This window comes from Electrona antarctica, assembly GCF_951216825.1.
Source record: "Electrona antarctica genome assembly, chromosome: 7".
Lineage (NCBI taxonomy): Eukaryota > Metazoa > Chordata > Actinopteri > Myctophiformes > Myctophidae > Electrona > Electrona antarctica.
In genome coordinates, this window is record NC_136812.1 from 37,552,002 (window position 1) to 37,567,270 (window position 15,269).

Sequence of the window (15,269 nt, forward strand, 5' to 3'; positions counted from 1 at the left end):
GTCATGAAGGTGTTGTAATGCTTTATTGGACACTGCTAGAACTATTAATGTGTCTTTTGTGGAATATTTTCATTGAGTGTCGATATTGAGAACTGCATACATTTGTGCTTGGATGGGCTTTTATTTTTGTATTTTATTTATTTTGCGCATGCTTTTAGGAAATGGCTTAATTGATTATTTCCTTAGGCTCTGAGCCTTTGTGAGAGTCAGCACAGCATAGTCCTTCTCTCCCTATCCTCTTTCTCCTTCTCTCCCTCCCTCCCTCCCTCCCTCCCTCCCATCAGCTGGGAGGATTTCTGGAGGAGTTTGGGGTTTGCTGCAGGTACGAGCTGTGCAGCCAAGCACAGCACAGCAGTCTGTCATCAGGCTGTTTCACAGAGGCTTTCAGCTCGCTCACTCTGCTTCTTGTCATCATACTTCCAACGCCGTACAGTACAGTGGTGCAAATGAGAGGCAGAGGAGTGCTGCTGTTTGCTGTTTTATTAACCCTGGCAATCCTATTTTTGGCAAATTCCTTTTTTGGCCAAAGTCTTTGAAGTATATACTATGTATGTAGCGCTTAAGCCTTAAGCAAGCAAACATGGCAGCATTCAGATGTGTTGTTTTGTCTGCGTGTCCATGTGTGTATATATATATGAGTGTGGGAACATATGACACAGTTCCGTGCATGATAAGGGCTATCAGTAAACACAGGCAGGCCGGCAGAGCTGGATACAAGCATGCTTGCTGGCTTTACCAGAGTGTGCTGGTGTGTGTCAGTCTCTCCTCCTTCCCCTGGTGAGGGGAGACAGGTCTGCAGGGCGTGGCTGCTGACTCTTCTGTTGTGATTGGCTGGAAGCCCGGGCGTGTTGTTATCTCCTGTGGAACATATTCTAGCCCCGCCCCTGATATCGCTTGGCCCCGCCCACTCCTAATTACATCACGGTCGGAGAAGAGTGCCATGTCTGTTTGCTTTCTGCCTCCTCGGTGTGCACACAGGTAGTTTCTCACTCTTTGACAATAAGCAGTTAATACACTGTCAGAGAGGCAGAGAAGAAACAACATTCCTGCTATTGGAGAGAGGTCGCGTGTCTGGTCATCTTAAGGTCAGTCTGAGGGTCCCGCACGTACAGGCCTCAGTAGCTGCCATCTGAGGGACCACCCATCCCCTGCTCCTCTGCGAGTGGAGATGAAGCAGCTGGGTAGCAGGCCGCACGTTACTGGACCACGCAAAACATGGATTTCCTCAGGAGCCTGGTCCCCAACGTCATGTCAGGGGAAGGTCCCACAGAGCATGGGGGAGTGCTGCCTCGGGAGACGGGCCCCCGGCTGCTCCGCATGAAGCGGCTGGGCCTGCTGGCCATGGGGCAAACCATCCACGAGGATCCCAGAGAGGTGGCGGCGGCTGGCACCGCCGCGCTCCCTCGCTCCAACCGCAGCCGCCTCAAAGGTACTGCTTACCCAACAGCACAGGCATGTAGGAGTCATCCATGTTCGCCTTTATCTCTGCTTGTTAAACGGACTCTCGCCGCCCGCCTGCCCACCCGCCTGCTCGTCTGCTTCCCTGCCTCAAACTCTACTTTGCATTTGTGGTTAACCCTCCCAAGTTCCATTTAGTGCAGTGGGTGTTCATGAACACCCAGCTACTCCTTTAGTGATAAGCATAGACCAGCTGAAACATCATGAAGCCCTGAGTGTAATGTAGAAGGCAGCCATGCTGTCCGCAGCATTCTGAGGGGTCTGACTGCACACATTTGGGGTTTGCTCTTGAACAATCATCATGTCTTGTATACATTGAGCTCACACAGTCACAATTCAGCCATTACTTGGGCACTGTATTAAAAAGCAGTTAGTCCATTTGTTCTGTCATGATGATGACTCTCAACAGCCTAAATATAATATACCAGCACTTGTTTATTTTAGAGCTGAAGTACTGTGATCACATGACTCTGACTGAGAACAATATTTGCTCTGCAGTAGATCTACAGTACCTGCGCTTGGGGCCGTGTGTGTGTGTGTGTGTGTGTGTGTGTGTGTGTGTGTGTGTGTGTGTGTGTGTGTGTGTGTGTGTGTGTGTGTGTGTGTGTGTGTGTGTGTGTGTGTGTGTGTGTGTGTGTGTGTGTGTGTGTGTGTGTGTGTGTGTGTGTGTGTGTGTGTGTGTGTGTGTGTGTGTGTGTGTGTGTGTGTGTGTGTGTGTGTGTGTGTGTGTGTGTGTGTGTGTGTGTGTGTGTGCGTCATGATCATGCAGGATGATGAATTGTCATTCTCTCAGCGTGGCTTTGTGTGCATTGCTTTCCTGTCAGAACATGCCTGTTCTCCTGTTTACTCATGGCTAAAAGCTAAAACATGGCTGAGCCTGAGCGCTCCTTACTTTTTACGGCGAGCCAGGCTGACTGCTTGTCCAGTTAACCCAGTTAGCCACGGCCCACGTTGTCAACCGGGACGGGCCAGTTTGTGTATGTGTAAAGGTTGTTGACTGAGTCCCAACATAACTGGGTAACCTCTGCCCTCTGTTGCCCCGCTTTATTAATGTATCCACTATCCATATTAAGTAACACACCTTTACACCCCTTGAGAATTGACGGAGAATTAAACATTCTCTCTTCCACCCAACCCCCCCTCCCCCTTTCTGTTTTTTCCCTTTTTCAACTAGGACACCGCCGCCACTTTAGAAAAGTCTCCTTTGCACATCCTGCTACTGATGTTAGGGGTTCTGTTGGTGAGTTCAATGTAACAAAGGAAAGCTTTTTTGCACACAGTGTTTGACTGCGGCATGCAGGACAGGTCTGGAAATGGCATTGAAAAGTGCATTTAACTTTGTCGCATCTTGGGGCACTCGAATCACTCATGCAGCGTTTATTAGCACCACTCCCTTGTGTTCTGGGACTGGCACATGACCTCAGTCAGTTGGCTTTTCAGGCGGTGCTGCTCTCGTCTTTCTGTCGTTTGTCATGTTCACCTGACATCACCTGACACAATGACATCAGTTGTATGTACCGTGGAGTGTGATTAGGACCAGTATTTGGTTAAAGGGTGCTGCAGGTTTGCAGTTTATAATTAGGGTGTGTTATGTGCGTGTGACTGAACGTGGATGTGGGCCAATGGGGCGTACTTCTTTAGTAATGAAGGATGTTGCATGTGATGTACTTTTTTTTTTCTTGGCCTGTGAATAGCTCACAGGGTGTATGTTCCAGACAGCCGTGGACCAAATTATTCACTGGCCGCCTTAAATAGTTAGTACTGCACATAGAAACGCCAGTGAAAGAAGCCCTTTTAATGGCGCAGCCTGGCACAGACAGTGCACTTAGTGGGAGAACAGTATGATAGCTGGTGGAGACACGTGCTATGAATCATCCCTGATGCTCACACCATCACACTGACTCCACACACAGTGAATAACCCTGCAGTCAGTCAGTCGCTGCGGTCTGGGCCTGGCTCTCTCTGTCTACCTGAGGTTTAATCCTCATTTGGCTGCACTGTGGTTCCATAGAGATGATGTTGCCGCTGCTGACCTCACAATGACTCTCCTGAAACGACGCAACACTCAGCATTTGGAAGGCAAATCTTTGCAAAGTGGGCCTTGTGTCTGATAGATATACAGCATGTGTGTCTGTGTGTGTGTTTATCTCAGCACGTTTAATTGTGGGGCTGATAGTTCCTCGTGAAATGTAGTCATTAGTGAAGCCAACTGTGATTGTTCAATAAATAATAAATACTATAATAATTGTCTCAATATAGGACAAATGTTTCAGTTTGGCAATTGTTCTTTTCCCCTCAAAGTGAAATGCCAACAAGCCACTCTAACACCCATGGCTAAGAAAATGTTTTGTTAATTAGTGTTAATTTATCCACAATAAGATAAGTGAGATAAATCTACTGTGTTTTAATTTTTTGTATCTTCTCTATTCGTACTGTGCAAAGTACTGTATACACACACACCTAGCCCCCCCCCCACACACACAGACACAGACACACCTGTACAGATCATATGTGTGTACAGTGACAGTGCAAAATGTGGTAAAGATAACATGCTGTATACTGTTGCCCAGTGTAGTTTGTTAAACCTTCGGACGGGAAGCTTAACGATGCTTAATAGACTACAGGTGTTGGATAGAGGGAGAGAGTCGTCACTCGTCAGCTGGGTCGAGTGGATGTTTTCTTCTTTTTTTTTTCTTCTTTTTTTTTCACACATGATCACAACTTCAGTAGTGTCTTGTGGTGGTGTTGTTGTTGTTGCTGGAAGCTGTTGCTGAATTAAGGACTTTTCAGATGGAACATTTTGACCCAACATGAAACCTGCATTTATAACTGTGAATGGCTGGTTACTTTAGTGTTACCCCACCCTGAACCTCGTCCCCTATCATCTCCCTTCATGTTTGTTATGAAATAGCAGCATAGATTAGCAGCGTGTCTGGGCGCTGTGACGTAAAATACTGCCGTAGCGCTTGTTTTGCGACACGACGATATAAACGATAGAGCTCATTTTAAACGATAGATATTTTCTATCGTCGATGAGATATATATCATCATATCGCATCATATCACACGGCACACTAAAGTGCCGCGGCACACAGGTTGTGAAACACTACTGTACTGTATAACATACATAGTCGTACTGTACTGCTCCGTACTGTACTGTACTAATCATACTGTACTACACTGTACTGTACTAATCATATCGTACTGTACTGTACTACTCATACTGTACTGTACTAATCATACTGTACTACTCTGTACTGTACTGTACTAATCATATCGTACTGTACTGTACTACTCATACTATACTGTACTAATCATACTGTACTACTCTGTACTGTACTGTACTAATCATATCATACTGTACTGTACTACTCATACTGTACTGTACTAATCATACTGTACTACTCTGTACTGTACTAATCATATCGTACTGTACTGTACTACTCATACTGTACTGTACTAATCATAGTGTACTAATCGTATCGTACTGTACTAATCATAGTGTACTAATCGTATCGTACTGTACTATACTCATACTGTGCTGTACTAATCGTACTGTACCCCTCATACTGTACTGTGCTGTACTAATCGTATTGTACTGTACTCCTCATACTGTACTGTACTACCCATACTGTACTGTACTACTCGTACTGTACTCCTCATACTGTACTGTATTACCCGTACTGTACTGTACTACTCCGTGCTGTACAGTACTGTACTCCTTGTACTGTACTGTTCTGTACTACTCCGTACTGTACTGTACTATACTGTACTTGTGTGTGTGTGTGTGTGTGTGTGTCGCTGCTCAACAGTGCCATCCAGTGGTTTTGCCGAGGCGTTTCAGGTGTCCGTGCTCAGACATACATACATAAATCGGGACACACATATATTGGAGCAGAAGTGCCGCTCAAAAAGTTTCCTCTACGGTCGCTACTAGAGGTAGTAGCAAATGTAGTCCAGGCGCTTTTCATGCACCTGGCAAAAAGTCTCACTTCTAAAGACATTTTGGCACAGACTAAGATTGGCAAAGGCTGTGGATATTGCAGGCCAACAGTATGTGCAAGAGGACGTCAGTAAGCAGCGAAATGCTCACCACACTCTCACTGCTTGTAGTGACAAGTGACATTTAAACCACCCTCTTGACTTTTGTATGCTATTTTGCTATGCTACACATCATCTTACAATAAATGTCTGTGTGTATGTACGTCTGTAATCCACGTAACTTGGGAACCGTTTGCCCCACTGACACATTTGACACACGTTCCAGACCAGCACAGGGAGTACAGTGCCCGCTGTCAAGTCTGTCGGATTGCAGGTTGTCCAGAACCAGCACAAAAGCCTCTGCCCAGGCTCCAGACAGGGCCCAAATGCAGATCACCCCATGATCTCCATATATAGAGCTGGCCTGTTCGGACATCACAAGATCTCCATATATGAAGTTGGCCTGTTCTGACATCACAATGATGTTCTGACATCACAATGATGCGCAACCTCGCCCTTTATTAGCCAATTGATCGCACCTGGCCACCCCCCAATGGGCACTGATCGCCCCTATATCTCCATATATGGAGCTGGCCTGTTCTGACATCACAATTAAAATCATCACAATTGCCTGAAAAGAACTCCATATATGGGCATAAAAGGGACACAGACATTATAACTGGGTGGGGCATGCATTTCCAACTTGCATCGTTCCAAGTAGGCCAGTGCCCAACGGGCACCGCTCTAGTACACATAATAAAGAGATTTGTTGTTCACTGTTGTCTGTTCCAAGCTACCTGTCTGATATCTATTGTACCTGGTGTACAACTGTACACGTCATGCGACAAGACTAAAGATAATCAAAATGTTTGATTTGATTCAAACCGTCAAGATGAGAAAAAGACTGACTCCGTGCATGCAGACTACCACTATCAAGAGGACGGGAGCACATCGTGACCCGACTCGAACATTTGGGAATTTCATCTGTAACAGTTTAACTGTTGAAAAGGCCGGTATAAATCCAGCTTATAGTACAGGTTGTGTGATGTATCTGATGCTGTGTCCTCTGCAGCCCAGGCAGTGCGAGGGAGGTCAGGGATTGAATTACAGCTGCTATCGATTGTTGCCCCCACCACCACCACCACCACCCTCCCACTTTGTGCAAAGAGGCCAGGACAGGAAATGCATGCTCCACTCTGTGGGCTCCTGGGAGGAGCAGCCTCCCCCAGTAATGTCAGGATGGCTCTCTGTCCATCTCGCCTCCCACTTTGTGAATGGAGCTACCGCCAGTAGACTTGCCTCGGCTATGAGGTTATTTGATCATTGGGTGGGAGGGCTCTTGTTTCCTGGAGGTCGAGGTTTTAATGATGTTTAGTTGGAAGTCTCGGGGCCTGGGTTGGGCTTCATTGTCGGACAGTCGCTCTATAATATCTGTCCAGCGTTACGTTCCCATGATGCTGTTCCTCACACATTCCTTGAGGATTGAAGCCGGTTTACACAAAACGGTGTCCTCAGAGCTCTCTGTGTGTTTGTATGTGAACAGGTGTGTTTATGCTGCAGATACTGTGATCTCTCTCCCTCTGTCTCTCTCTCTCTGTTTTTCCCGTAGTTGCTTTGAGTGCAAAACTGCAAAATTAGGCTATGGTCCGATTCCGCTTTTCTGTTTATTTTATTAATAAATATACCTGCAACTCTCAGCCTGTATCAGTGTGAGCCGACATCAGAGTTGGTGCCGGGGCCTGGTTTTGACAAAGCGCACATTTGTATGGTGTTTGTTTGCTGCAAGCTCTGACCGGGTTTTGCATAACTTGTGTGTTGTGAGGGCGCGTCATGTGACAGGGGAGCGGTCGAGGGAGAGAACTGAAGGGATGAAGACAAAGAGGGTTTGTTACAGCGACAGTCTGCTGCTATCTCTTCTTCTCTGAATATTTTGTTAACAAAGTTAATCCTGCTCTTGACCAAGAATTAGTCCATGTCATGTGGATATGTTTAAAGTCTGTACGCGGAGGAGAGAGAGTATGGTCAACACAGGTTAAATAAATGCCAGTTATAACACATACAGCCACAGTGCATTTGGTTTTTCATTGATGGAGCATTGTGTCTAGTGGCTTTTATAATGTATTATGTAATGAATATGACTCCGCTGGGTGTGTTTGTTTTGTTTAGTCCTACAGAGTAGCTACCATCCCTGTCGTGCCCTTCTGCAGGGCTGACGCACAGAAGGATCAGCTGTCCTAACGTAGCCTAGATTCTCCTGTTTGGACTGGACCTAGAACTCTGGGATGTGTGATTTTCATTTTTGCGCACAGATCATTTATTTATTTTGTTATTGGGAGAGTGGTCTCCTGTTTGAGTTGTAAAAGTGCTGCATTTGGAATAGCAGTATTACTTGTTCTGCTTGGCAGCCTGGGCTGTGTTTATGCCTGCTTTCTTTCCTCTTCTCTCTCTCTCTCTCTTTCTTCCCATTCTCATTTCTTTCGCTCACACTGCAGTTGGAGGATGACGCATCATTATTGCTGTGGGGAGCTTACAGGAAGTGTAGTTTTGATAGGCCAGCGCAGAGGCAGCACAGTAGCGGCTCTGACATGCGTTTGCATCGCTGAACCGCAGCCAGGCAACACTGGCAGCATTTTGATGACATCACCCCCCCACCCCTCTTTCTGCTGTTGAAACGAGCTCTCTCTCTCCCTCTGAGAGAAAAGGCATCGGTAAAGAACAAGAGCTAGTTAGAAAGGGGAGGGGATGTCAGTGAGCGAATGGCGAGGCAGAGAGCTTGACTGAGTGAGAGAGTAGCTGACAGCGCTAGCGGGGCTAGAACTCGACACTCAAACACAGGAAGGAGAGGAGAGGGAATATCGCCACGCATTGCCAGGAGTTGTATGCGCGCGTGGGGAGCTCCGCTACTGTGCCTCTCCCACTAGGAGAAAAGTTTCCCTGCCTATAACCCCCCCCAGTCCCCCTGCAGCACAGTGCCGTGTCTGGATGGATCTCTGCACTGGGATGGGGATGAGGGACTCGGTGGACTAGCAAAACGGCAGCAGCAGGCAGCGGGACAGAATTATCCTGTGAAATAGCTGGGACAGTGTTCTTTCTCTGCGGAGTGCTGGACCAGGCAGAACCCTGGACGTCCTCTCTGGGGCTCCATCAACACTGAGCTGTTCCAACTCCCAACATCGCCATGCCACCCTGCGGAGGCTAGAACTTGGCTCCGGGTTGTTTTGGGGTTTTTCTGTACCAGGACATAACGTGCGCGTTTCTCCCGAGGGGGAATCGCGTGTCTTTCGCTGAGTCTTCGTGTTTCTGCAGAACTGCCGGTGGGGGATTTTGTCCCGGTACATTTTTAGTGCCTTTCGGGTGTCTTGTGTATGTGTGTGTGAGAAGCTGAAACAGCGAGTGGCGTCATGCTGAGCCTACAGGATTCAGTCTTCTTTGAGATCAGCATCAAGTCCCTGCTCAAGTCGTGGAGTGGCACCTGTGAGTAAACCCCCAGCAGGCTATGGCATACACACATACAATGTTTACATACCTCACTCAGATTCAGCGCACTTATCTACCGCACGCAGCCAGCAGGCCTGCGCGGCGTCCTGCCTGCTTCCTCGCATGCCATCCATGCATGAAGATTGCTTATCGCCTCCGAGGGGGGACAATGAAGTGCCTATTAATGGCCTTGAAGGCTTGATTGATCATGTTTGGTCCAGCTGTTTGATCAGTATGCAGGTAGTTGTGAAGTTAACTTCCCTTGTTTGGCTGGCTGCCGCTGTGTCCCCTGAGGCACCATGCCTTGATGAGCATCTGCAGATGCAGACAGTGATTACATATAGACACACACACACACACACACACAGACGAACACCCTCACGTTTTTTCCTGAAAGCAACTGCCGCACTAGTCATTCTCTCTCATCTTCACTTTTTTGACTCCTAACTCATTCCTTCCAAATGCACAGAAAATAGCTCTTCAAATCTCATTTTCTCAGCCTTTATTTCCCTTTCATACCCCCCATCCTTATCTCTCTCTCTCTCTCTCTTATCCTTTGGGACCGCTAATGTTTCTCTCGTATTGATCCGTCTTCTGGTTGACTCCTGTTATTATGTCCCCATACAGGCAGCTCATATTCCGACAGATATAAGAAAGGAGTTGCCTCTATTATCCTGTTGACCTTAAAGTCTGTGTTATACCTGGTTGCGCATCGTACGGCGTAATGAAAATAGACGACCTACAAGCTCAGAGCTTGTAGATCGGCTATTTTCGATGGGCGACATCAGGCAAGTTAATTCACAGAAATGGAGATGCGTATGGATTCAGAAGGCCTACCACTTTCTATATCTCTGCTGCGTAGCATCACTCTTTTGTCCCTGTGTTTCAGAATCCTTTATATTATGTCAGTGTATTGTCACATGGTGGCTGCCACCAGCTATAGTGAGGGCACCAAGAAATAATTCCCCATTCAGTTTCCCCATAGACATTTCAAAAAGTATTTATTTAAAGACCTGGTGGCAGCGGGGGCAGTGTCTTGAGTGTACAGGGTTTGATGAGGGCCCAGGTGGGACTCTACTAATAACTTTGGGGCGGGCCCGTCTATAGTTTGAATGGACAGGTATCAGTCAAAAGGGAGACATCGAAGAGGAAGGACGGGTGGGGTAGGATCAACATATGGAATGTCAGAACAGGTCAGCTCCATATATGGAGATGTAAGGGTTTGAGGTCAGATGTAGAGTTGCTGGCCGGCTCTATATGTACAGATCTAGGTGATGATCTAGTCTTCTCCATGTGTGGCTATCCAGGGTTTGATGAGATCAGTGTCATGATCTTCATATATGGAGACGGCCATATTTGGAGCGTGTCACGAGGCGTGATGGACTGACTGCATTACAGTATATGGAGGTGTGACCTGACTGACGGACGGGTTTTGCAGCTTTTCATAGTAATCTGCGACCTATGGTCGCTAATAATAATAATCATCTTTATTTTCCCGAAGGATATTCGTCTTCACAGTTCTGTTCAAACACCCACATCAAAACAGTTTTTTTTTAATGCCGCGATGGCTGAGGGTACAAAACTCCTACTAAAACGGATCTTTTTCCACGCCAAGGTTCTGTATCTTTGTCCAGATGGCATGCGGTTAAAAAAAGCGATATGGAGGATCGGTGTCCGTCATTTGATATTGAAATTTGAAAGTGCTAACCTTGTGATGGCCTTATTGTTCATATGTTCATATATATGACGTAATTGGACGCATTTTCTAATTTGTTAACCGCTAAGCGTATGTATACTTTTTTTAAATAGAAAATAAATGTTTTGTTCTTATTGTCTGTCCGCTAAGAGATTGTTTTGTTTTGAAGCTCTGCCCATGTGACCCTTCCACTTTTCATGCAATCACCTTAACAAAATACTTTACAAAACAAATCACTGGTTTGTAATGCAAAGTCTAATAGCAACCGATCACTGCCAGGTTAATTAGACCAAGCACAGGCAAAGCCTGATCATGTACTACATGATCATCATTCTTTGAGACAAACATTTTATCTGAAATTAAATGCGGGTGATTGATTACATCATTGACAGAAGTCCAAACAATTGGAACAGTCTTATTGCAATAGCAAAGTTTTACCATCCATTATTACAGATTTGGAAGAATTCCACGCCCACACATACTGTATTTGTGCACAAATATGTGGACAACTGGCACACAACTTTGTGCGCCAGTTCAGGTGGCCAAGTCATACACCGTATGTGTTGTATGTGGAAGTGCCGTTCACGCCTGTGCTTTGTGGCCGTGATACGTCACTGTCTTTACCTCTGCGTCGTCAACCCAGCGTTGTGGGTTCTGCGACTACTGGCCAATCACAGCACGGCTTTCCTACACCCAGCTTTTGCAGTTCTCTCGCTCGGTGAAAGTGTGAAAGCCCTTTTCTGTATCGCATCGAACAACAACACTACGGACACACTAGGATTCTCTCTCTCTGACTTATTCACGGAGAAACACGGAAACAATACGGTCAGTGGCCAAAGACACATCGCTGTCTGCCTTTGGTCAAAATGTACGGTGTGTGTGTGTGTCTCACTCAGACACACAATATTCACAGAGAACAACACGGACCGCAGGCGCAGGCGCAGGCGCGTGAGATTTTAGTTACTAAAAATCCCAAGAGCACAAAAGAGTACAATGGCAGCATGCTTGCTCTGTCCCTGATAATAACACTGAGGCTATGCCAGTCTGCCAACACTGCTGACAGAAAGCTTATCAATGAAGGACTTTCATTGATGATATTCTCACCTCACTTAAGAGGTCGATTCTTAAAAAATGGCTTCTGAATCCTAAAAGTTTTCTGAAAAACATATAAAACTGTTTATGTCAGTGGTGCTCAACCTTTTTCATGTCAAGGACCCCCAGAATTATCTGTATTTGGCCGCGGACCCCCATCTGAAAATATGGTGTTCCAGGGACCCCCCAGAGGCAAACATTTGACTTAAAAACGTTCGCTCTGAATGAATATATATTCAAAGATTTGCACTATTTTTCTAAAATTACAGTTACAAGCTCGTAGCGCGGCAAAGAGTGCCACGCTATGAACAGCTGGGATGGCATTATTTAACACTTGCTTGATGTAAACTCCTATGATGTGAAAGCTGAAAGGCTGTCCTTATATAAGAAAATAACCACTTTGTTGTAGAGAATCACATCACATAATGGGATTTCCCTAGGAGTATATGAATGACGTTGTTGCTGAGGTACAATTACCTAATAGGCACTATTTAATTAAACGATAACTAAAGGCCTATAATTGCAGAATACTTTGCATCAGCGTTCAATAAGATTACACTCAAATCAAATGGGATAACTCCCCTAAGTCGGATCTCTAAACCAGTATTCAGACAGAGTAAACCTCCAATCGGCTACTAACACTCTTGTATTGTTCTGTCACAAACGGTTATTCTATCCATATATATTCTTTTACTTTGGCAAACTACCGACGACCCTGGACGGCCGTTTCTAACCCAACATACAGTTCTCCCTAACACATTTGTGCTTTCTCTTTACATTTTTTTGCCTAGAATGACTTGACAAAATAGGCCAGCGTTGCAGTGGTTAATCTAAAAACGTCATGGATGCAGCGAGCAGTGAACCATTTGCATATCTCTTAAATTCAAAGAGAAAACTTCACTGAATTAAACAAATAAAACCAGTGCAGAGATTTGACATAAATTGACTCATTTGAAAATATACCACTGTGGTTAATATTATTTTTGTTTGTTCTATATTTCTTTGCAATGCCATTGACATTCCCAGTGTCTGTTCATTTTGTGGTGCTGTAAAGTTGGCTACTTGCTGTTGCAGTAGAACAAGCAACCGTTGGGTAAACAGCTTCTTTTTTTGCCCCCTTTTCTCTAATTAATGGCCCCATAGCCCCCCGCCCCTATCCTGTGCTGGTTGCCAGTTCCTCTGCTTTAGGCCTCTCAAACAAAGGGCTAAGGCCTAGTTTCAGCGACTGTGTCTATGCCGTGAAATCAAGAGGGTTTTATTTAACTCTTTGGGTGTAAGAACAGTTCACTTCTTACACTTTCTTGAGTTAAATGAACACTCCGGATTGAGGATTCTGCTGTGTATCCTGGTTTGCCTCAACCTTCCTCCATCCGTTGTCTCAGCGTCACGCTCTTTAATTTTGCTTGGCACATTATTAGATGTTCGAGAATCCGCCTAAATGCCTGTGCAAAAGCACATCAATTACACTTTTTTTGACTTGTTTTGCACAAGAAGTGTGCAAAACAAGTATAATCACACGCGCGTTATGCATGAAGGTCCTGGGGCGGAAGCCTGTGTTTTCATGTGGGCTTGTTGCTCGGGAGCCTGTGTTGTCGGTTTCATTCGTCAGTTTTGTTTCACCTTGTATCTCCTGGGCTTGGCACACTAACCTGGAAGAAGCCACGGTGAAGTGTCGAGTCGACCAGTAGTAACTCGTTGAAGTGTTCACATGTTAAGACACTGACTGAATTGCCACACAGTGCACTCTAGCCGTCTAACCTTTACTCACTTTAATGCATTAGAAGTGAATGAAAATGCATGTATCCAACTCTGCATACCAACTGTGTGTGCGTGTGTACACCATTGTTGCTGGTTGTTCTGAGAGCGGAAGTTAGCAGGCCTTGGGGAGGGCTCTATTTTTACTGTGACGAGGTGGAGCCACTGCTCTACGAGTTGTGTAATCTGACTGGGTTCTGTGTTTCTGGACCGGTGGTGTCTCTGAGTCTGGGGGGTCTCACATGCTTGGCTGCATGATATTGTACCTTTACAATAGAACAACCCCTAGACTCCTTGTGTGTCACCGTCAAAAATACAATCTACATGCGTTGAGAGCTTGGATCAGTCTTTTTATTGTCTTCTTTCTTTTCATTTTCTTTGCAGCAAATGGTCCAGAATTCCAGGAATCGAACCGAAGGCTCGCTGTCAGGCAGTCGAGCCCATGTATTTTGCGCCCTAACCACTCTGCTAGCTATCAGGTAGCCCCTTTGAGGATAAATGAAGCCATAGAAATGCCAGTGTTCTCATATGCAGTAGGCAGCTGAGTATGTTTCAATGCAGAGATGGGCATTCAGTGAGGAAGGCCTGCAAAGGAATAAAACTGGAGGTTACAGCTGTACTCTTCGAGTGCTCACCTGCAGTACCTGATGTTTTTGTACTTCCCCAAACCACACTTTTATTGTTCCGTTCCGTGTGCTATATATTTGAGCCGTGTATTGAAAATTCTTTGCATGCTGTATTTTCTGTGCATACTCTGCAGTTGCCAAATATTCAGGACAGACTTGCCCCTTGGGAAATTATGTTTTGAGAACTATGGGTGCCCGCTAGCCAAGTGGTCCGGGCGCATGCCACATTAGGCTTTGGCCTGACAGCGCGTCGCGTGTTTGAGTCCCGGCGTTCATGTCATGACGACCTTTGCTGCATGTCTCTCCCCTTCTCTCTCTCCCCCTCTTTCCTGTCCATCTTCACTAGATACTATCAATGAAGGCAGAAAAGCCCAAAACAAATCTTTAGACAAATCCGGAGAACCATCACCCTTAACCCATTCAATCCAGGAAAGCATCTGTCATTTTAGATTATATTAGCTATAATGTAGTCTCTTTTGGGTGGAAACCTCATATGTGCAAAACAATTACTTTTCAGGGTTCAGATTCAAAACGACAAGCTCAGACTGCGTTGCTTCGTGCCGCAATTCGAGCTGGAAGATCTGATACTTTTGATGCTTTTGTGATGCTGTATTTATTATTTATGAAAATATGAATATAAGGTTTCTACCTGACAGCGATCATATATAGGAACATAACATTTTTCAGAAGATTTAGAAGACATTTTTAGAATCACCCTCGGGTGTAAATGGGTTAAGCTATTGATTGATTGATTGAATACTTTATTTGGCCGAAATGTAAACGATACAGAGTACAGTCAAATCACGTAGTCCAAAAGGATATATCGCGGTCAACGACAAAAAGTCCTTGCCGTCTATAATAAATGTGTACTCCTAGTGCTTCATTGTTTTGAAGCGAAGACATATGTAGCAAGCACTCTTGTTTGAGAGCCTGTGTGCTGAGTAAGCGTGCCTAGTCATTGCACCGCTGGCAGCAGTCAGTCACACAGCTACTGGATGTCACTTCATGTTCCTATTTCATGCCACAAAGCTACTTCCTGGTGCGTCGGGTCGCCCATGATGGGCCTGCAGCAGTGCAGCTTTTCCTGAAAATCCCCGGGGAGAGAAATTCAGCTATGGGTTAAAAAGCCTGTTTAGCTGACGTCAGTCCCAGAAAGGGGTTGGGACATTATTTCTGCTTTTGCA

General features: G+C 45.6%; 1 protein-coding gene across 7 annotated transcripts in view; it reads left to right on the plus strand.

Moving 5' to 3' along the window:
* The window catches only part of fryl (furry homolog, like), a 112,628-nt gene that overhangs the window by 21,309 nt on the left and 76,050 nt on the right, over nucleotides 1–15,269 (plus strand). For 4 of the 7 annotated variants that reach the window (XM_079506685.1, XM_079506686.1, XM_079506687.1 and 1 more), the window contains exons 1-2: nucleotides 1,116–1,429; nucleotides 2,633–2,698. The exons of 1 other annotated variant lie outside the window; for it this stretch is intronic. In XM_079506685.1, the coding sequence (XP_079362811.1) occupies nucleotides 1,216–1,429; nucleotides 2,633–2,698 (280 nt within the window). In that variant the 5' untranslated portion in view covers nucleotides 1,116–1,215. Of the gene's footprint in view, nucleotides 1–1,115; nucleotides 1,430–2,632; nucleotides 2,699–8,468; nucleotides 8,914–15,269 lie in introns of those variants that run through there. 2 more of the 7 variants (XM_079506689.1, XM_079506690.1) reach the window with 1 other exon arrangement.